Source organism: Cydia pomonella, chromosome 1 (assembly GCF_033807575.1).
Source record: "Cydia pomonella isolate Wapato2018A chromosome 1, ilCydPomo1, whole genome shotgun sequence".
Classification (NCBI taxonomy): domain Eukaryota; kingdom Metazoa; phylum Arthropoda; class Insecta; order Lepidoptera; family Tortricidae; genus Cydia; species Cydia pomonella.
In genome coordinates, this window is record NC_084703.1 from 15,565,910 (window position 1) to 15,589,685 (window position 23,776).

Here is a 23,776-nt window from a genome sequence, read left to right on the forward strand (position 1 = left end):
GGTCGTGTTTTAATTTATCATCACTCGTTGCTAATTTCCTACTTTTCGCACTTGTAATGTACTATTAATTAGAAGGGCGCCAATGTGAATACATCATCTTTGTACGGAGATTAAAAACGGTTATTATTTAGGTAGGTATTTAGCCAGACGTAATGGCTAAATAAAAAGTACTCCAAGTATCCATTATTATCTGACTATCTAGTCTACTCGACAAACTGGAAATGGTGAAAAATAGAGATACTACTCTTAAAAATACGTTGTGATACTATAAATACGTGGGCGTTTTCAGAATTAGGTTCCTTTTAGGTACCCAGGTAACCAGTCTTTATTTATTAAAATACAAAACAAAAATAATCTTCTAAAAACGAATAACATCTGCAATACTATGTATTACAATAAAATTATTTGACAAAGTCTTTCCAATGCGGTACATTTTTGGTTTTAATCATTGCTTTACAATCATCTTAGCATAAAATACGTAAGGTACTATAAAAAGTTGTTTTTTTAAATTATTACTTATTATTCTTGCAAATGAGATCGAAATTAGTTTCAATTATCCTTATAATTAATATAAATTCTTATAAAATCAATCACAGCTACAGTAGGACAAAGTGACGTCTAGGAATCACATTAAAGGTTTACATGTGCGGAAAATCTACTTAATTTAGTACTGAATTAGGGATGTATATAGTGACGATACCGATATTTGAAGTAAATAATCGACGGTACTGATACCGATATCAATGGCTTATTAGTAACTTAACAAATAAAATTAATAAATAATTAAGTATTTCATATGCATAAAATAGATGTTTTATTAGACATTCGATTGTGTGAAGTGTGAAAACTGAAAAATAAAAATAAAACAAATATGCAAAATGAATACAAAAGTAAATCAAAGTCGGCAATCACAGTTCACTTTAGGACCTACATTTTGGTACATTTTTGTAAAGGAACCAAAGTTTATTTAAGTTATTAGCAGATAATCTGTGGGGCATATCATTTTGTATTTGCGTTTTTCAAAATGTCATATCGAGTGTATTTAAATCGGCGATGCCGATATATCGGTATCGTTACATCCTTATAATGAATGTAATGTTTATCTCTCCAAAAATCTTAATGACTTTAATGAATCTTTATTCATATATTCCAAAATGTAAAATCTCAAAAATGTAAACACGTACAAATCAAAACGAAACTAAACCTAACGTATCAGTAATATAAACATAGATGTTAGTGAAACCCACCAAGTTTACAAATCTTTCAATCAACTGCTAACTTATTCACTCAATTATTACAAAAGAAAGTATGGTAGATTTTTTAATTACAAAATTTTAAATAATTTTTTAATGTACTTACTAACATGTAGCTATAATGATATGATCATACTAACAATGTTCTATGGAATTTTTAATGTTCTGGAATAGTTTTTTTGTTGAAAACAAACGATAACTATAGTAATTTCCGTCAAAATATTAGACACCTTTAGCATCTCTAAAAATTTAGGCAGTCAAACTAATAATAATAATAATTATAAGGGTGAAGTCGTTTCTCACCTTCTGTACATGGATGACCTCAAATTATTTGCACCAAATAGCCAAGACTTGTTGGAGCTACTGAAAACCACCGAAGTCTTCAGTAGTGCCATCAACATGGAGTTTGGTGTCGATAAATGTGCAGTTATGCATGTACAGCGGGGGAAGGTTGTAAATTCAACAAATTTACAACTTTCTGAGGCAATGGCTTTCAGATCTATCTCTGAATCAGAAACCTACAAATACCTTGGTATGTCACAGTCGTTGGGTATTGAGGATGAGGGTATTAGACAGTCGGTGAAGGAACGCTTTTTCAGTCGGCTCACAAAAGTCCTTAACAGTCTTTTGTCAGGAGGCAACAAAGTGCGAGCCTTCAACGCCTGGGTAATGCCCCTGCTCACATACTCCTTTGGCATACTAAGGTGGACTCAGACCAAGCTGGACGCCCTGGATCGGAGGGTCCGACTACTGCTAACCACACACCGTATGCTACACCCACGCTCGTCAGTTATGAGATTGTACATCCCACGGAAGTGTGGAGGTCGAGGCTTCCTAAACGCCAAAGATCTCCACAACCGCGAGGTGTGCAATCTCAGGAATTATTTCCTTAACAACGAGTGTGGGATGCATCGTGATGTGGTGGCAGTAGACAGGAACCTCACGCCGCTCTCCTTGGCAAACGAGAACTGGCGCAAACCTGTGGTACTAAGTACTGCGGATCGCAAGGCGGCATGGGAGAGTAAGGTGCTACACGGGCGGTTCTACAAGGCCCTCACGGGACCCGACGTGGACCTGCTCGCGTCGGTGAACTGGTTACGATTCGGGGACCTCTTCGGAGAAACCGAGGGTTTTGCCTGTGCAATTGCGGACGAAGTGATGATGACGAACAACTATCGGAAATATATCCTGAAGGATGGTACGGTCGACATTTGTCGGGCATGCCGCCGTCCCGGAGAGTCACTCAGGCATATAATTTCCGGTTGTTCTCATCTTGCTAACGGCGAGTACTTGCACAGACATAATCTCGTAGCCAGGATTATTCACCAGCAACTTGCTCTTCTATACGGCCTTGTGGACCGCGAAGTACCGTACTACAAGTACTCACCTGCGCCAGTTCTCGAAAATGGTCGTGCCACGCTCTATTGGGATCGATCTATTATCACTGACAGGACTATTGTAGCCAATAAGCCTGACATCGTGATAATAGATCGATCGCAACGCCGGGCCGTGCTCGTCGACATCACCATCCCCCATGATGAGAATCTCGTGAAAGCCGAGAAGGACAAGTCCAGTAAGTACCTAGACTTGGCTCACGAGATAACCGCCATGTGGGATGTTGATTCGACGATCATTGTCCCGATAGTCGTTTCAGCGAATGGTCTCATAGCGAAGAGTCTCGACCAAAACCTTGAGAGACTCTCGCTAGGTGGTTGGATCAAGGGTCAGATGCAGAAGGCGGTGATCTTGGACACGGCGCGGATAGTCCGCCGGTTCCTCTCTCTGAGGCCCTGACCACCGGCAGCTTGGGCCCTGCCCCGCTGCTGGCAGCACCCTAGGTTAGGTTTTTTATAATGTGTTTATATGTATTTTGTATTATTTTTGTATGATTTGTTGTATTTTACTTTTATATTCATATTATAAAATGCCTAATCTAAGACACAAGATAAATAAAGAGATAATAATATAAATAATAAATACTCTGCTTAGGGCTACCCCTCACTAGCGTCTTTCGAGCGTCGTCGTCTTGCCAGCGCCCGCGCAACGGCGACGCAACTTTTGCGTTGCGTCAATGCAACGTCGGGGCGACGGCAGGAGCGTTTATCGAGCCCCAGCGTCTGACCAGCGTCCACACAGCCACGACGCGAAGTCAGTAACGTTTTTCAAACGTCAACGTCCTTCCAGCGTCTTGTTAGCGCCCGCGTCAGGGTAAAACCGCTGTGCAGGCGCTGACAAGACGCTGGCAAGACGCTGAGGTTCGAAAGACGTTAGAGACGTTGTATCGTCGCTGCGTGGCCGCTCGAAAGACGCTCGTGTGGGGCGGCTTATATTCTATAATGTATAAAAAAAATTACAGAAGTGATTACTTAATTTGTTGATTTTGTAAGGTGCTTTTTACTAGGGATGTAACGGTACCAATACCGCTATATCGGCCGATATAATCGGCAGGCCTATATATCGGCATCGCCTATTTAAACACACCCGATATCACAGTTTGAAAAGCGCAAATACAAAATGATTTGCGTAACAGATTATCTGCTAATAATTTAAATTAAGTTTGTTTCCTTAATTTACCTAAAGGTCCTAAATTGAACTGTAATTGCTGATTTTGATTTAATTTTGCATTATTCTTTTATTTTTATTTTTCAGTTTTTCACACTTCACAAAATCGAGCGTCGTTAACATTTCATATAAGTATAGCTCAAAATGCAACACCACACTAGTTAAGTTACCTACTAGTTAGGTCGCCACGAATATAAGTGGAATAAAATTATTTGTGTCTTTTTAATATTATTATCGACCTACTACATTTTGGCAGCTTAGTTATTACTCGTACTAAAATGACGACATGTAAACCGTGCATTTTTATTCCATGCGTCACGTTTTTTTTGTTAAACTTTTGTGCAAATTTTTGCTTTAGGTGGAAACCGTTTCTCCTGAAATGGAATTTCATAGAAAAAGTACCGTTATTTCATTGGATCGAGAAGCTATTCTATATTTTTCTATATATATTTCTTAAAATACACCATAGTTTTACCAAATATTTATTTAATACCTTTAAAATAATAATTCATGTTATGTACTCGCTTTTTCACGGCGCGAACGTATCTCAAAAATGAGACGCGGAGGGCTATGTTCAGCGTTGAATATAAAGTATGGAGATACAGTTCTGCAAGTGACGACTTTTTGACTGAAAATTTCCTCTTTAATAATATTTTATTAAAATTTCTTAAATATTACTTAATACTTGTTGAGTTATTGGCGAAAAAGGAAATCACTTCTTTTTTTCCGCCTTTTTTGTCTACAACTTTTGAATATTTGTGTACATTAATTCATTAATAAGCGCTTCGAATACTTATTTCTATGCATCATTCCAAATCCAATGAGGTATTACACGTATATTTAGGAGTAGTACTAGTATCTCTATTATTCACCATTTTGAACTTGTCGAGTAGACTAATCGGTTAGCTCATTTCATTACTCGCAGCTTCTGTAGTTTAGAACACGGTTTTGACTGTTATTTACGTAAAAAAGCCATGTTGAAATATGAAATATTTTATAGTGATTCCTAAATAAAATAAACAGGTTTTTGATATCTTTTATTTTCAGTTGTCTTACCTAGACACATGTACATAATAATATAACATTATCGAAAAGAAAACAATATTGGCTTAGAAATTACAAATGTTACTGTCTTCCTTTCAAATATTTCCTTATTAAGTATTATTATTACAATATTTCCTTATTAACGCTTTCCATCATGTTATCTTATTGAACTAGGATAAACTACTATTTACTTACAGCATAAAATATATTACTTTATTAAACATCAACTTGCCATGCCCGATTAATTAATAAAAGGGCTTGTAATTTCCTATAAACTAGAACATACTTTTTTTTTATACAATACAATACTTTTTATTGCACACCTTGTGAGGTAAACAGTTACAATACATTTTATTACAATCTTATATTGAGTTATATTTTAACCATGTAAATAAGTTGGTTAAATAGGCCCGATAGCTCCAGGGGGAGGGGGGGGGGGGGGGAGGGGAGGTGTAGCTCCCTACCACTCCTGCTGCTGCTTCTGCTTCTACCTGCCTACGCCCATACTTTTACTCCAATGAAGCATAATTATTAAATTATAGAGTGACAGAAAGATTTCTGCAATGTTATGAATGTAAATGCGGCGTTACAGTTTGACCTCATTATAATTTTTTTAATTTATACTTTTTGAGTGCTATCTTAATTCTTTTGGCATGACCCTCGTACCGGATGATGATCATCTGTCATTGACCTGTAATAAGCCACTTTTGCTAACTTAAATTAAGATCCAATAATTGGAGGAAGCTGACATGAGTATAGCTTATCCTAAATATCCACTTGTGCTTTATACCTTATAAATTTAATTGTTAGGGATTGATTCGTTTAGTGACGCGTACTTATGGTGGTGATAGAAGTAGGGTAGTACGGCTTAGTCCTTAGCAGGCCACCTGCGTGTAGGCCAGGCTGAAGCCGCGGTTGGCGACGTCGGGCGCGGTGGTGGCCGTGGCGCCTTCGTTGCCGTCCGTCACCACGTACAGCACGAACGGCTTGGCTCCCGCTGAACACAATTACAATTTTTAGGAGGGTTCATTCATAGGTGAATTGTAAAAATGTTGTACAGTGGCGCCCCTAGCGCCGATTTTACTCTTATATTAGGAATAAGCCCTGTTTCCACAGATCTTATAGTTAGGGGAAAGTTAGTACGATGTGATCTCTTTAAGCGAGAATGGCTGTAAAATGTATGTTTTTCCTTGCAAACTAAAAATAAAGGCGCTATTAACTACTACTTAATGTATCCATCTAGCTATTCTCATACTCAAAACAATCAATTAATTGCGGTTTAATTAAAATATATTTTCTTTAAGCCTTACGAAGTAATCATCTTGTACACCCCTATGTATAAGATAATCCCATGGTAAGGTGGTTCCCTGGGGTAAGGTGATTCCCATGATCGTTTTACCTCTATTCTGAGTAACCAAATATTTTTATGAAGAAGGTAATTAAAAACAAAAATATTCAAAAATTATACAATGTAGTTATTTAGAATAATATTAGGCCTTCGAAAATTAAAATGTAATAAAATAAAAGTAATATAAGCCTAAAGTCAGTCTAACAGTCTTATACTAACAGGACAAAATATTTTTCTCGTAAAATTCGCCGTGTCGCTCGCGCCGCCATTACAATTTCACTGAGGCGGAGGGGTGTACGGAGCTATGTCTTGGCATAGAAATCAACTAGATGGCACTAATATTTTTCCGGTTATCACAAAGGATCATCTTAACTCGAGAACTCAACTCGTACTACTTTCCCCTAATTTATCCGATCCCAAGACTTCACTTACTTCGTTTTACCTTTCAATTATATAATATAATATACGACGTGTGTTGAGTTGAGTTTAATAATAAAACATACTTTGGGAAATGTGGCACAAGGTGTCGGTTACAGTCAGACACTTACTTTGAACGGGAACGAAGCCCAGCCCGCAGAAGCGGTCAGTGCCGACCGCGAGGCCGGTGGCGATAACTGTGGGGTTGGGTATGACCACGAAGTCCGTGGTGCAGGCGCCGTCGTTGACCGCGCCCACCGTCGTGCCCAGCACGGTGTTGTCCGCGCCTTCCACGTCGCCGGTCACCGTGAACGAGTAGATGTCAGCCGTCTTAAAAAAATATAAAGGTTATACCTACCTACATTAGAAACATTCGCCGGTTTAATCGATACGTTTTTATATTATGTGAGCTGTAAACCTCGCCAACCTCCAATATTGAAAAAATCCAAAACCTGGATGGATAAAAAAATTATGTAAATAAATATTCATTCCGCTCACCAAATTTCACGAGAAACGGTTGAGAAATGCGTCCTATAGAGAAGAGTTTTTGCCCAAGCATTGCAGCTTGGGCAAAAACTCTTTCAGGGATGGCAAGATATCATTTCTTCTTGGCAGCTGCTGCTATCGAAGAAAAACAAGACAGAAAACTTCAACGCCGGGCCATAAGGGATGCATGCAACCCGTTTGATAAGCCCGACGAGGAGTTATGGCGCATATATAGGGTGCGGAAAGAATTAGCACTCTATGTGTGCTGAACTTCGACCTCAAGCCTCAACATGGCGATGGATTGCCGGCACATCTTAAAGTAAAGATATAATGTTGCACTATTCTTCAAATCATTCCCGTTACCTTTACCACCTTGATCATAATCATTATTTCATAATGATATACCTACTTACAAGTCTTTGTTTTAGGTTTTAACATCACTGCACCTATTGGCTGACGGTAGTTACTAACGGGGAACTGGACAAGACCATGGCTTGTCCATTGCTCAGTCTACCGTCAGCCGGTACTTGGATCAATTTGTAATTGTAGTGAATAGAAGGTATGTCCATTTTGGTACAGAATACCACTGACACCGGAGATAAGAAGGTAAAAAAATACGAGTATGGATGTGCAGTGAGACATATGAAGGCAAAAAGACGCAGTCAGTAACAAAATATTTATATTTATTTTCTTACGTAGATTTTTAGGGACCATGAAGTACAAATGAGGCTTGAATGTGGATTTTTGTGGTATTTGTATTTGAAGTGTTTCTACCTAAATATTTCAATGCAGAATCATACCTTATTTTTGTTATTATATGCAACTTCTTTACCACTCTTACATATGTATTTATGTAAGTATTATTCAATGCTACGTGTAGCTAAAGTACCAAATCATGAAAGTGTTGGATTGTTTACAGACTCAAGGACACTTGGATAGTCTTCCCAGAAAATGAGAGGTGTTCAGGAGGCATATGGGGTTGCTAACATTTTAGGCACAGTAGACTGCACCCAAGTAAAAATATTTCCATAACCTTTACCGCATGGCGTACAGTTTCTAAACAGAAAAGGAATTCATTCGCTAAACGTTTAGTTGGTATGTAATAACTGCAAAATCATAATTAGAAATTTTAGAATAAATCGAATGGATGGACAGAATCGATATTTTCTTGTAAACCGTAAGATCGCCAAAGTAATCCCTGACAACACCAATGGGGATTACTTTGAATCGGGATTAGTACGTTTTGTTACAACTCATCTATCATTCATTCTGCTAAATCGGATACAAATAGGTAGTCAAATACTGTTTTGTAATTTCTAAAATATTAAGAGATTACATATACATATAACCGTTGTTATAATATTTTAAGTATAAATATTTGTGAAATGTTTGACGTTTTCCGCGATTAGGTACATAGATACCCAGAGTCGTTCCATGCAAGTCACCTGTTAGTTTTACGTGATGTATCTGCAAAATTGCATGGACATTGGACACTTTATGAATAAATTAAATTTAGGTTTACCTACCATGTTTAGGGCTCCACTCCTCAAATTTTCTCTGCGGTGACCGAACACATACCCATGTACATGGATTTTTTTAAATGGGAGACTGGGGGTATTTATATTTTATAACTCAAACCCGGAGATATTTGTCAAAGGGTTTTACATTTTTTGTACTTGCATCCATTTTACACAATATTTTGCCCGCATTTGACAACTCCCTGAAAATTCCCCAATCAAGTTAAGCACATGTGTATTATATGGTTTTGTCACAAATATAACCTATTGTCTACTAAAAATAGTAGTGTTACTATAACAGTTATAAGTTTATAATCTACATAAACGAATTTGTTTAAAAATGTGTTTTTGGGCAAAGATACCCCTCACCTGGAGGCACAATTGGCTACTTTGACGGTACGCACAGATTTTATGGCATCAACAGTTAGTTAATGTTTGTTCGACGCAGGCACCATTATTAAATTATTCGGTTCGTAAAACTTTATTCGCTAACGCTCGGTTAATCTTGCACAATCGTTAATGGGCTTGCTTTGTGAGTAGGGACTAGACGACGATACGTATACTCGTATTGTGTGGAAATATTATCACACAATTACGAGTAAATACCCTAACCGGGGTTTCGAATCTTAGGGTCAGGTCAACCATGTTTCGTAGGTTAAGCGATTTGCATTCTTTGCCCGTAGATAGCTTTATAAGGATACCCAATTACTTACTGTCAGAAAATGAGTGCGAGAAAGTTCGCTGAGTACTGAATGCGTACAGACCACAAAGCGCCAAACTCGTGTGGTTCTTCATTTTGAAATCTCTTTGGTACATAAGTACGTATTGTATTTTAAGAAGGCATGTACGAGTATTGTGTTAAGGTTAATCTGTATTGCGAGAAAATATGAAATTAACGTGTTCGGTAGATGACCGTGTATTTTGATTGTTGACTGTCAGAAAGTAGCGAGGAATTGTTTAATAAATTATAATGACCTGAGAATATTGTATGGCACAGTAGCCGGCCTCCATCCTGATGCATATGCCGTAGTTCAAGTTAGCGATCTGGCGAGTGCCGGTGACGAGCGAAGCGCTAAGCGCCGTGTTGGCGGCCGTGCCGTAGTTGAAGCTGGAGATGGTGCCTGTGACACCGGTGTAGTACTGCAGGCAGCCGTTGGGTGCTGAAACGCAATGCTGCCTTTAATATCGAACTCCAATAGCCTCACAGTTGTGTCGAAATGGCAAGGCAATTGATAGAAGCCTGCTGAATAACCGTTACGGTCGGAAAACGCTTTAAAAATGCCTCAGTAGGTATATAAAGCCTGACCAGTAATATGATCACGCGCCATATTGCGGAATTTCATTGGAACTATATTTTTCATACTAAACTGAACTGTCACCCTATACATGAGAATAACAGCGCCCTCTTGGCAATGATCATATATTTCTGGTCGGGCTTTACATAGGTAAGTGCATGATTCAGTCTACCACTGTAGATATGTAGGTACATTTCAATACGCCACCTATAATAAGTGCCTGCGATAAGTATAGGGTCGGCTGTTCATCAGTAGCCACTAGCCACTAGTACACAAATAGCCAAGCGAATATCTGGCGAACGTGACGTTGCCGCTTAGTGCAACCAAACTTGGTGTAAGCAAAATCTGCGATCGAAACATTTAGGCATGGCTTGTCATATAAAAAGTTAATAAAAATGTTATTTTGATGAAAAATAAGCTGAATAGTAGCAAAACTTATACATATAAATATGGAAACTAGTTATAACAAATATACAGATGTTAATATTACCATGATAATTTCATGGTAATTCGACTTATCATATGTTTGATATTCGTAATTTTTACGATTATGCTTTTCTGTAACCAGAAAGGCGTTTTGGTATCAAAGCGAGTGTTAAGAATTTTGAAGACGCTCGTCTTATTAACCTTGATGGGAAACGGCAGATAGTAGGCAGACGTAAATCCCGACCGAAACTTATTATACTTACCATAGTTCTGGTCAACTTTCCTGCCCAATATACGATCGACTGTTTAAAAGTAAGTTCGGTTTTGTAAGCCATAAGCTCATGGGCGTAGGCAGGTAGAGGCAGAACTCAAATTTTACATACAATGTATGCCCCTCTGCGGCTTCTGCCCCCTTCTAGGTCTCCGGCGATGTCAACTTGCCCCCCCAAGTTCACTGGCTAGCTACGCCCTTATCAGCTAGGGTCGCCACGGCATGGATAGCTATTTACTATTTATTTATGTGTTTGCTCAAGCCTATTTTAGTTACATTTGAAGATCGTTTGCCCATGAATGTCTGTCAAATTGACCCATTACTCGGTTTTCTCTTGTAGTCCAATCCAACCAAGGTTCAACCAACAGACAATATTCGTGCCAATAGCGAGGCAAATGACGAAGTTCCTAATTACTTTACAGGATTGACGAGCTCGACTGTGTGAACTCAAAAATCCGCACAAATGTGCACCTGTTTTTAAGGGACTGACCTAATCCAGGGCAATCACAGGCAATTTGTGTAAGCTTTACGTTCCAACGTCTACTGAATGTGGTACTTGAGGTAGCAGTAATTGTGACTGTGATTGCCGTGTCGCCGTTGAAGTCGACGAAGATGGTCTGGCCGGTGTTGTCGCCGCAGAGCGTTGGCACAATCGTGTTGCCGCCCGTCACAGTGATGGAGTCGGTCGTGCAAACACCGTCGCCGTCCGGCTGAGCGAGCACCATGTCCAGGAAGTCGATACGGAGCTGGAATAATATCACTTTAAATCGCTATTCGCTATAGCGTTCGGTGGTCGTTCTCGTTCGTATACCTACAAGAGCACCAATTAGTGTAGTGACTGGGGAATAAATGTAAATGATTCGTAATGCGCCTATAAAAGTCTGTAAAACCGCACATTTTATCGAAAAAGATAATTTAGATTTAGACCTTACCTTACTTCCTCATTCTAGCTACTTATAATACCTATACTTTCGCAAACCCACTTTGTTAGTAGATAAAGGCGCGAAATTAACATTTTGTATGGGAGAACAACTTGCCGCCTTTTTCTACTAATTTATTTCATGCCTTTTTCTATTGCCGAAAATGGCTAGCTAAACTGTAAAATATGACAATGAGCATTTTTTGGCCTCTCCTGGCAACACCACGCAATCCACGCATTCGCTCGACAGTGTCATAAATGTCAGCGGTTTTTTCGGTTTGCCATGAAATGGCTATTCCGTAATAAACTTGACGTTGGCAAAGTGCCCTGGCAGCAAAAGCCATTCTAACAAAAAAAAATATGGCTATGAAATATTTTTAAGTTAAACCTAGCAATTCTATAAATTAACGGCTGCTATGTAGGTATATAATTTAGTATATACGGCGTTTGCTTATACGTTAAAATAATTTACCATTCTCTGATAACTTAATAAGTATACAACAATTAAACTGTTCCTGGTACCTTTGAATGCAAACTGTCGAGATATATCTCTAATCGGAAAAGTAATCGAGGGTGCAAGATACTTTTAGCCTTTAGTGCGTTGTTTCAATCTATGTTTATTGACACTGACTGTCCAAAATGTGGTGTTAAAGACAAATGTTCAGTTCTGTTACTTCTTGTGTTGTGTGGCTTCTGGCTTTGATACTATAATAATGCGTACAACCGTCGTACAGCTTGATTCAACATTGAATCAGCGGTGATTACAGGTATTGTGTATTCAGATTATAATGCACTGACTGCACTGTATTTAGTCTGTTATGCGTTATGCTGCACACTCTGCACAGATGGCACTAGTTTAATAAAGGTATTACTAGCTTTCTGCCCCAAACTTCGTCGAATATTGATAAAAACTATGTGTTCTTACCCGGTCTTCAAACTTTCGTCATACTAAATTTCATCTCAACCGGTGCAGCGTTTTGTCGCGTCCGCTACCTCGCGCGTCCGCTACCTCGCGCGGTTGTACGGAGCGGGTGAGCAGATTAACGAAAAATAGTATATGCAACGTTAACTGGTGCGGACACGCGCGACGGATTTAACCTACAATGGCACCCGCGTGCGTGCGCCCGCTCCGTGCACCCGCGTCAACTAGCGGACGTCCCTTAAGCGTGAAGAGGTAACAGACAGATAGTTACTTTTTCATTTACAATAGGGTGTAGATATTACTGCAATGTTCCGCCACCAGAATGCAGCACTAGCACCTTTCGTAAACCATAGAGTAATTTATACATGTACCGCAAACTGTTTTTTGACAAGTTTTCACAGATAATAAAATATGACACTGATGCATCAAGGCGGTTTGTATCGAAATTTAGTTATCTGCCTCTTCATCGCTCGAATATGCAAGAGTGATAGGTTAGATACGAGGGTGGATTGAAAAGTGCCATGTGTTTCTATAATTTAAATGTAATAACTATGTACCATGGCTCGCAATAAACGATTTCTGATTTTTGATATTTATCTGATATTTGAAATCAATGTAACTTGTATCAAAATTGTAAAGGTTCTCTAACTCTATGTTATGTCAGTTTTGGTTATAAGAAACTGCTCGCGACGTGTAGGTAAAGTTGGGATGATGATGTGCAAATGAAGGTAGGGTAGTGGCACCAAAAGATGACCCAGAAGATGAACGCATAGCTTTTAAAACGAAATAATTAAATTGTGTTACACGCTTAGCAGTATTTTTTACTAAAACTGTTATTATTCTCCGAAGCTAACATTTCAGCTCTAAGACAATCTATGTATGCGGTCCTGAGCGACCATCGCGTACAAGCTTCGCGCCCGCGCCAAAAACATCGTTTTTATGGAAATCTTATTAAGATGGCCGCTTCAAAACGTAAGCTTTTAGCTGCGTATAAAATATAATAATACATATATTAATATGATTTTGCTTCGTATACATTATAGACTAGATTTCTACAGTTTTCGTTATGAACTGTTTTATTTTATTTGCTGTTCAAGTTATAATTCCAATATAGTGCGTATAAACCAATAGATGAATGGTGTAAAATTTTTGGGCAAGGTAAATAACATTTTTATGCCTCAAATTAATCATCCGTTGATCGTTATTTTAAGGTTTTAGGTTTGTTTTAATTGGCTCATTTATTTCTACTTATGCTCGAAACCTAAACGAAGAAAAAAAAAATACTGGTTTCACTCCAGGAGTACCGGCAGATGTGAAAACTTGAATATTAACGTTGTGCATATTTGATATTTTGGAATGGTAAGGGAATAATTTTGCACGAATTGCTTTAATTATCAGTATTAAAGTACTATAATTTATGTGGTAAAATACAATATTCATTTATTATACCCCGGGTACCCCGGACTCGTGAAGTATGTGTTTTCCCGTTGGTGGTACTGCCGCACCGCGGGCCACTGGGACAATAACAATGACTTTTACCTGACAGATGTTACTGCTGCATCGGTTGACGATGATGCTGCAGGCGGCCCCGCCAGCGTACGCGGCCGGGTATCCCGGGCTTGTGAAGTACGTGTTGTTCACGTTGGTGGTACTGCCACACCCGCGGGACACTGATAATAATTATACAAAAATGTGTATTTATCTTGGTTTACTCTAAGCAAAGGTGGTTATTCAGTAGGTCATGCAGTCTAATAACTTTCATACTTTTTGTTGGTAAGGTTAGGTGGCGTACTAATAATTATAACTATAGGTAACTAAAAACCAAGGAGAAATTACAAAATAACGGATTATTTGATCACGGGATCGTAGTGTTGCAATATACTCAGTTAAACAGATTCAACTCCATAGTTTATGAAGGTTGTTTTTGTGATACCCCCGCGTTATCGTAACTACTAAACGTAATCAATTTCCTAAACCTACTTCCCTGAATGCGTTTTAGCTTTGACCAATTTTTATATAGCTGGTCGTTCAACATTGGTATGAAACGTAGAACTATATTAAAGAGGATTTAAATTGAAGTCGGTAACCAATAATTTTATATGTGCTTTGCTATGCTTACCTACGCAGCATCGGCCTCTTCTTGAAGCGCATGTCCCAGTGATGGTCCCATTGAGGTCGTTACACTCCCGGCGCGCCAAACACGTGCCATTCATTGTGTTGGTTGTCGAGCACTCCGTATTCGCAAAGCGAACGATGCTACCCCCGAATGGAAACACTGTAAATACAATGGGCTAGGTCAACACTTTATTCTCGTAGGTGCTGGGGTCCGGATTCTAGGTTAAGGAACTAATACAAAAAACAAACGAACTCAGAAGACAGTCCAACATCTCTTGCTGGTCCGTTTCGTAAGTAAAACTTAATAAATGAAGAGAGAAATAATAATGTAGCCCATTCATATAAATACGCTGTATAAATTTAATTTACGTGTACTTAACGTACCTAACCCGCTTCTTCACTTTAGCGGTAGTTCGTTACGTGATGTTCAAGCACATCTATACAAGGTTTTATTACCGTTTCCTGTCATGCAATATTTCATGCATGTATAAAATAAATGTGATGATTATGCAATATTATTTCAGTATGATGTGGAAACTTTTTGTCAAAAGTCTAGTTCACCCTAGATTTAAAAAGCATAGATTAGGTACTAGTCCGTACATCCTTAGTGAAGCCACTTCAACTGCGACATTATGTCGCACTCGTTCGAACGGCCCTCGCAGTACTCAAGGTCGAGTCGGTTTGTGTACACCTCCCGGTTGTAAATAATAACGCGTAAGCATCGAGTTTAATATGATATTTTTACCTAATTGTAAATACAAAAATCCAAACCCAACCGCCATTGCTTATAAATTTTGCCAAATGAGACATTACGTTTACATTCTAAAATAAGTACCTACGCTTACTTTAAGTCCTTGTATTATTAAAAAAAAAATTAAATGCGAAGAGTCTCGACCAACACTTAGAGAGACTCTCGCTGAGTGGCTGGATCAAGGGTCAGATGCAGAAGGCGGTAATCCTGGACATGGTGCGTATGTAGTACGTCGGTTCCTCTCTCTGCGGCCCTGACCACCGGCAGCTTGGGCCGCCCCGCTGCCGGTGGCACCCTAGGATAGGTATTTTGTATTATTTCTGTATAACTTTTAGTATTATACTTTTATATCCATATTATTGAAATCTAGCCAAGATAAAAGATAAATAAAGAGAATATTTATTTTATTTTATGTAATGTTTGTTTTGGATATCCGACACTAAACCGCCAATATTGCCGAACAGAGTCGGCACGTTAGGTACCTCATTGTTTAGTAGTGTAGTAGGTCTAGTCAATATAGTATTTTATGCATATTTTGTATAATAAAAATAAAATAGTAAAAGCTTATTTATTTAAACCTTATTGCCAAAAAACAGGCGTGGCTCACCCCGCGATTTCGTCGCGTCGCTACAAGTACATGCGGTCCAAGTCCAGACCAATTTTGGTGTCTAGAAGTGGTTGCCGCGAACCGCTACGGAACGGATAATTTTTGATACATTATCATATAATTATAATCATAATCTTAATCATAATCATAATCATCATTTATTAATAATATAAAATTACATGTCAAATAGGTACTACAATATGTAGGTATTACTTAATTTATTCTTATGCTATGACATAGGTTTACTTATAAACAACTCTTTGTGGTCATAGAACGTCTGCTCAAGGAGCCAATTTCGAAGTTTAGTTTTAAAACTTGACGCACTTTTTGCAGTAACAATTTCACGCGGAAGGCAATTGTAAACTTTACGACCCATTACATGTGTTAGCTTTTTTGTTTTCGCAAGCCTGTGCGATGCAAGTGGCAGCATTCCAGCCCGCGCGCTGCGCGTTGCGTACCTCCGCGGAGCTTCGATGATTGGATTGGAGTCTACCTCTTCGCGTGTGTTTATTGCCATTTGCATTATTAGTAGCGAGGGCAGTGTGAGTATTCCCAACGACTTGAATAATGGCCTCGCGGAGTGACATTGAGGGACGCGAACTATCGCGCGAACGGCGCGCTTCTGGAGTCGAAAGACCCTCTCCCAATCGGCGGCTCCAGCCCACAGCTCGACCCCGTACTGCAGGAGTGCGTGGACTGACGCGAAGTAGCACGCTCGGACCATTTCAAATGGAAGTACTCGGGCCAGCCGCTTTAACGCAAAACATGCCGTAGCGAGTTTTTTGCACATTTGATCTATATGGCCACCCCAGGCGAGGCAGCTGTCCAGCTCAAAGCCAAGGAATTTTGAGTTCATGACTTGGCTGATTACAGTACCATTTGCTATTACAGACAGCTGCCTAACCTGCCGGCCAGACAGATCAAAGCAGATGTAGTGCGTTTTGCTCGTGTTCAAAATAAGGCCGTTAATGCTAAACCAATTCGAGAGTGATGCGGCGATCGAGTTAAGCTTGAGTTCGAGCTCGTCGTATGTAGGGGCGGACACAACAACAGCTACGTCGTCGGCATACATGAAGGTCTCTCCACCAGTGATAGCCTTTGGCAGGTCGTTTAATAGTATGGAGAAGAGAATATTTGACACCGACGAGCCCTGTGCGACGCCCATACTTGTAGTCGCGGCGTCAGATCGAACTTTGCCGCCATCAGAGACCACAACCTGTGTTCTGTTCCGTAGAAGGTCAGATAGCAATGCGAGTGCAGAACCTTCAAGGCCATAGTGACGAAGTTTGCCAATCAGAACTTTATGATCAGCAACGTCGAATGCCTTTGATAGGTCGCAGCATAAGACTGCCTCTATAATCTGCCGAATCACGGCCCGGGCCAACGAAGTTGTTGAGCGGCCTTTTCGATAGGCGTATTGTCTCTCCGAAAGTGCATTTTTACGAGTAAGAAACTCCGTTAACCTGGAGCTTAACCCGTGCTCAAATATTTTAGCAATGACTGGAATTATCGCTATCGGTCTGTAAGCATCGATATCCTCTCTCTTTCCTTTCCCCTTGAATAACGGAGAGATTCGGCTTTCTTTAAGTGGGTTTGGAAAGACACCTTTGCGTAAGCACTTGTTATATATTATGGCAAGTATGGGTGCTAGCTCCACAGCAACGGAGTGTACTAAGTTCACGGAGATGTCAAATACATCCCGCGTTGTTTTTTTAGCTAGTTGGGCCGTGATAATGTCAGATACTTCGTCAGGCGTAAACGGTTTGAGTCTGATGCAGCATATATAGGCAAATTTGATAGATTTTGTATTGACCCATGTATTTGACATTTCCTGCAGTACTGCAGTCGACCGCAGCAGTATTGCGGCACGACAATACTGCCGACTGCATTACTGCCAGAAAAGCTTTAGCTATACTAAAATGACAGTCAAATGTTGAGGGTTCAATGTAATAATGGAACCCTAAAAAACTTTTGTTACAAAATTAAATATCTCTTCCAAATTATTGATAACTAGCTATAAGAATGTTGTTAATAAAAAGCCCCTACACTGACGGGAATAAATAAATACTGCCAACATATTTTTGTAAACGTGTGTGTGTTCCTGAGCGTAAGACACGAGCGTTGCACGCACACGTCGATCGTGTTTCGGCTTCATTTTTGGCAGATTTGCCGTATGTGGACTATCGGTCTCTGTGTATTATGTCAGCTTAGTTCACATTATTTTACCTCGAGCTGTAGGCATTAACAGCGGCTCTGGTCGTTAGTGAAGTGTAATTAGGCATTTAACTAAAGTTTAAAAGGAAAGCAACGAAGGAGTGGTTAAGTAAAAAAGTAGCAGTGAATTATGAATATATTTTTTTTATTAATTATGTTGCAGTTTATTTTTTCCAGTAATCTGTAGATAAAATACTATACATATAACAACAATAAAATCATATTGAGAAATATCAGATTATATGAGTTTTCTCATTTTTATTGCAATTTACTTCGTACATTGTACTTTTGTACAACACAATTCGACAATCTTCACCTGCCGTTTTCCGCAATGCCACACTTGAATTTCAATTTTCACAATTAGTTGTATGCTTTTAGGAATATCATCTTACGAGTAAATTATACCGAGAAACCTCCAATCATCTCCGGTAGTCAGGAAGTCTCTCCAATCTAACCTCTGACAGAGGTTTTTCTATGGGAGTAAAATTTCTGTAAAAATCGCAAAAACACAAAAATGGAAATTCCATGTAACTACCTCAAATATCGAACATAAGACAATTTAATAATGTATTAAGTAGCTTATCAAACTCAAAGAAAACACTGTGTTTATGAGAAATACCTCATAAATTCTCTCAAAAGACGCTGTTCAAAAAGTCCAAGGAGACATGTAATATAAAAGATGAAAACTTAAATTCGTCCTTTTATTTTAAATACGATTGTATTTAATTGTATAGAATAGTTTGTACAGATTACTACAAAAATGCTCTACTTAAAAATTATCACTGAATAAAATGAATAATTTACATAATTTTTTTCTGAACCACTCCTTAGCCGTAACTGAATAAAATTCTGAAATCATTTAACTTGGAACTAATGAGACCTACATAGATGTTCGCTTGTTTACATCGTTTTTGTATTGTGTAAATAGGTGAGTAGGCAGACACTTGTTACTTATGCATAAAAAATGTAACACTTTTGCATTTCGCGTTGTACTACTGCGGTGGTGTAAAAACAACTAATTGCAATGTGCACGCAGAAGCAAAATGTTTGTCTTACTTTAATACTATCTACTGCTTGTAAACAACTACTAATTCTCTATTGCTGAAGAATTAACCAGGTGATTAACAATTAAGGATAATTTGTAAATGTAGATATTATGTACCAACGAATTGACACCTATTCACCACACGATACAAACATACCGACATACATAACTGTACACCGTGTTTTTATTGAATTCCGTTAACTCTGGGCTATGGGTAAGTACGTTTAAGCAAACTGAATGGCATAGTTAATTAAAAAAAAACATCGGGTTGCACTCCGGGAGTGCCGACAGAAGTGAAAACTTGAATATTAAAGTTGTGCATTTTTGATATTTTGTAAAGGTTACGGAATAATTTTGCACGTATTGCTTTAATTATCAGTATAAAAGTACTATAATTTACGTGGTAAAATACAATTTTCATTTATTGCGTTATCGTACACAAACATGACATTTTAAATTACATTACAAATTTTACACTTCAGAACTATTACAATTATTTAACATTCAAAAGGTTATCTCTCAGAAAAATCAACTTCCATCCATAATTTCAACGACTCTTACACCACCATCATTACTAGTGTAGCAGAGTGTAAAGCCACCTTAATATATAGAGTGTGACGCCGCCTTAACAAAATAGTCGCTGACAGCTATGACATTGACCCCGACACTTTTCGCTATTGACAGCTACACGTACTGCATCTCGCTCCTTTCCTAAAATATGTTACTATTTTTAAGTAAAGGATTTATATAAAATACACCACCATTGAAGACTCTAGACGTTGTTTTATTCAAGAATAATACAACTAGAACCATCATGGAGTTTTTCGATCAGTACCCCTAGTGTAAATTTGATCGACATCATAACGTGACGAACGCGTTTGCGTTAAGTCTCATTTTGTATAGGATTTTGAGTTTCCAAAACGTCCCGCTTGGCGCGCTCTTTCTAAATCCAATACAAAATGAGACTAAACGCAAACGCGTACGTCACGTTTCGAAATCGAATTTATTTACACTAGGGGTACAGGTCATGTGTCCGTCTTACGAATTTTCAATCTGACGAATCTGTCGGTCACGTGACCTGTCGCGAGTTTTACATTTTTTCCCCATCACAAAAAGTGCACAGCGCCGCTAAAGAAGTTTTCATTTCAAAAAAATATTATGATATGTTCATTTTTGCCACAGGCATTACATTTAATTCAACCAAACAATTGAAAATTGTGACATATCAATGTCATTTCGAACATCGATCGTCCGAGATAGTACTTACGTTTAGTAACAAAACAAATGTATACACTCGTACTAAACACTAATCAATGTATAAACTGGCCCTAAGGCAGGTGTATACGCTCATAAGGGCCTTATAGGATAAAATAAACAATTTATTATCTCCGAAATGGAGTTTATTAGAATACCGGTGTCTTTAAGAAACTTAATTTCTAAGCTCAGGAATGCACCCTTGAAATTAACGGAAATAAATAAAAAACACGGTGCGTAGGTAATACCTAATAATAAAATAATTTAGCTTAGGCATCTCACTGCTGGGCACAGGCCTCCTCCCATTCACGAGAGGAATACCTACACATATACTAGTATATTGATGGCTACTCGTAAAATCATAATTTTTCATTTTCCAACTGAATCAAATACGCTTGTACAGTCAGCATCAAAAGTAGGGGATCAGACTATGCGTCGAACGTCATTCTTTAAAAGCTTAACAGAAAGGGATGTTTCTTATGTTTGAAGAAGAATTAAAGGTCTGCAATCTTGTAGCCTGAATCGGAAACATAAACATGTACATTGACTTTTCACAACAAAAAAGCAAGTGCTGCCATCTACCGTTCTCGTACGGTTTCTTACGTATAATTCTGCCATCTTGTGGGCTACATTGGAACCATAAATTTCACATTTACACCTCGCGCCATAAAATCTCGTTTAAAAGCTGCTCCCTATAGCAGCTACTTTTAAACGTGAACTGTAGAGATAAAATAAGTAAATATTCTTTATTACACCAATAATTATACATTTTACATGAGATAAATTTATATTTGTAAAAATATTCCAGGGTGGCAGATACTTATTGGTGCGTTGTTTCATCCCCTACACTATTGACGTTAACTATCACATAAGTCGCGGGGCCGTAAAATATAGAGTACTTACAAATCTTTCCTTTTCTGTGACCTTCGTCGCCCGCTTCTTCGGAATCCAATTCCTCTTTATCAAAATTCCATTCCCTGTTACTGACGCCACCTATCGCATCTGAGCCATCATAATTGACGGAAATAGCCAAAGCGGCGATGAAGGAAGACCCCAGTATCATTAAGAAAACTTTGCAGCTCATTTTTAACCACCACTGTATACAACACTTAGCAATATAACCAGAATATTAATTTTTAACGAAGTTCTTTGTTAATTAAGGCACGGCCACTATGCTAAATTTCAATTTGAGGAGTGTAAAACTCGATGAGCAACCGTCACCAAAATGGTAAAGGCATTGTCAATCATGTATATATAATGTCGGTGATAACGGTTTCCTTGTTTGTGCAAGCTGTTAGGGTTGATACCGTTCTTCATTTAGCACCCGTCGACCTGGAGAACTACTTACATGTCTACAAGCTCCTAGGAAAGGTATGTCGCACATTTAGGCAAATATTTGTTAAATCATGTGAACCACATAAGTGCCACAAATTTCATTGCCAATGCCAAGGGCATATTTCATGGTGTGAGTCCTTTTCCGTATTTTCCAAAATAATCATGTTTTTTTTACCACACCAGAGTGTTAACTGTACACTCTTTATTGCTCAAAAACTGATTAGTTGCATTTTATCCACAAGGGTGGCAAAGTAATTTTTATACAAATGTGAAGTTGTTTCCTCATGTTGGCTCGCAGAATTGACTTTGAAGTTATGATTTTGAATGATAAATATTTTATTCATTTGGATTCAATTTGTAATGTGAAAAAAATTGTTTCATTCGGTAGAAAAGTTTGTTTAAACCCCCTCGCAACGCTCAAGATTCCACATATCGAACTAATTTTGGAATCTTGTTTCTTCGGGTATCAATATTAGCATGAGGGTTTAAGCAACAACGTTGACCCCTTGTAAAACAGATATCTATTCCATAGTAAAATAAAAGATGCAGAGCCGTGCATGCGTAAATACGGCGAACTAAATTTCTATACAAATAAGGCCTGTCCACGAAAAAATGTGGTCGCCATATATTTCTTAAAAAAATAAAACAAAAAACAACTGACGTTTGTGACTTTCACAGTTAATGGCGGATAGTTTAAGCTTTCTTTTGGGGTTATTTATATTTTGTAAATTAATACATTTAATAAAATGTGCCCTCACCAACTGGATATACGTAAAAAAATTGTGTACACTTACAACCAAAATACTAGTATATCGCAAGGAAAGTTAGCAAAATTATTAAATGTTCCAAAATCAACGGTTCATGAGTTAATATTTCATGAGTAATACTTATTCATATATTACGTATACGCGTAGATTTATTTTGTACCACTGAGATACTTACCTATTTTTTTTTAATTATTTAGGTTTTATAGTAGAAAAAGTATTATTTTAGATGACTCGTAGAAAAATTATTTGTATTGATATAACTAATCAAGCTTTTCAATGTCGTATCTTTAAAAGACCTCTATTATATCACTATTGTATAAAACACTATTAAAGTCCCTGTTCAGTGATACCTCATTCGTTTTAGAAGGTACATGCTTACGTCGATTAAAATTAATTTAGGTTATTACTGTCATGTCCTAAAGACTGACATTCGGACAATGGGGTGGGCCGGTCGAAGTATTTTACATATTTTACAGAATGCGTCAGCATAGCTTGCCAGCTTCCCCTGTCAATCTCTAGAATTGAGTCAATTTAACTTTTCTTTTAATTTTAATTTTATTTTATTCCAGCTCTTAACCTAATCTCATAGAATTACAAACCTTTGAAAGTTGGCAACCCTATTAAGACAGGTCAGTGTATTGACATAAGAATCGTCATCAGCGTTTGGTCTCTAGGATGCCGCAAAGGAACTAGAGTCTGGAGCGAACAGCGTAAGTTCGTGAACTAAAAGGATTCGCATCTACCTGAGTACCAGATTCTGCGAGAATTAATTTGAGCCCAGATTGCTCAGACCGATGTAAAACCTACGACTAACGCCTTAGGATACAGACCAATAAAACAGCATGGAACGACATAGGATTCGGCAAGAAAGAACAGAAGAAGAACAATTTGGTTTGCATCAGTAATTCAGTAAGGCTCAGCCCAGCAACACTAATGACAACGTGAGTCAGGCTCCAGGATGGGCCACAGTTTATAGGTACAATAGAAAATAGCCTTATTAAAATGCCATCAATTTATAGTCTTTATCACCATTTCCTTGATACCGAATGTTGCATCCCAAAAGCAATTGCACTAACAGTTACAAAAAAGTACCCAAATTACTACATAATTGTAGAATTTCCCTAATTTCTACAGGTACCCATCATCAGATCCTGAGTTGATGGCAATGGGACCAACTGTGATATACTATGCCAACTGTGTATATTATGTAGTTCAAAAAAGAAAATAA

General features: G+C 38.2%; 1 protein-coding gene and 1 long non-coding RNA gene across 2 annotated transcripts; one reads left to right on the forward strand and one right to left on the reverse strand.

Moving 5' to 3' along the window:
• Positions 1-5,451: 5,451 nt before the first annotated feature.
• Positions 5,452-21,457, reverse strand: LOC133516539 (uncharacterized). The gene is made up of 7 exons (XM_061849535.1): positions 21,350-21,457; positions 14,580-14,735; positions 14,000-14,130; positions 11,110-11,365; positions 9,603-9,787; positions 6,756-6,954; positions 5,452-5,856 (listed from the first exon to the last, which is right to left on the reverse strand). Exons 2-7 carry the CDS (start codon positions 14,671-14,673, stop codon positions 5,735-5,737), a joined length of 987 nt encoding a protein of 328 aa, XP_061705519.1. The 5' UTR covers positions 14,674-14,735; positions 21,350-21,457; the 3' UTR covers positions 5,452-5,734.
• A 1,563-nt stretch (positions 21,458-23,020) lies between these two features.
• Positions 23,021-23,776, forward strand: LOC133516578 (uncharacterized). The gene is made up of 2 exons (XR_009799252.1): positions 23,021-23,524; positions 23,683-23,776. It is a non-coding gene; the product is annotated as an uncharacterized LOC133516578 (long non-coding RNA).

What these genes read in the sequence shown, in the direction of transcription:
- LOC133516539 (XM_061849535.1), bottom strand. Translation starts at nt 14,673, where the DNA reads ATGAATGGCACGTGTTTGGCGCGCCGGGAGTGTAACGACCTCAATGGG. An exon ending in CTGTGATTGCCCTGGATTAG is followed by an intron (nt 9,788 to 11,109) that starts GTCAGTCCCTTA and finishes ATTGCGTTTCAG; the next exon opens with CACCCAACGGCTGCCTGCAG. An exon ending in GGGCTTCGTTCCCGTTCAAA is followed by an intron (nt 5,857 to 6,755) that starts GTAAGTGTCTGA and finishes AATTGTGTTCAG; the next exon opens with CGGGAGCCAAGCCGTTCGTG.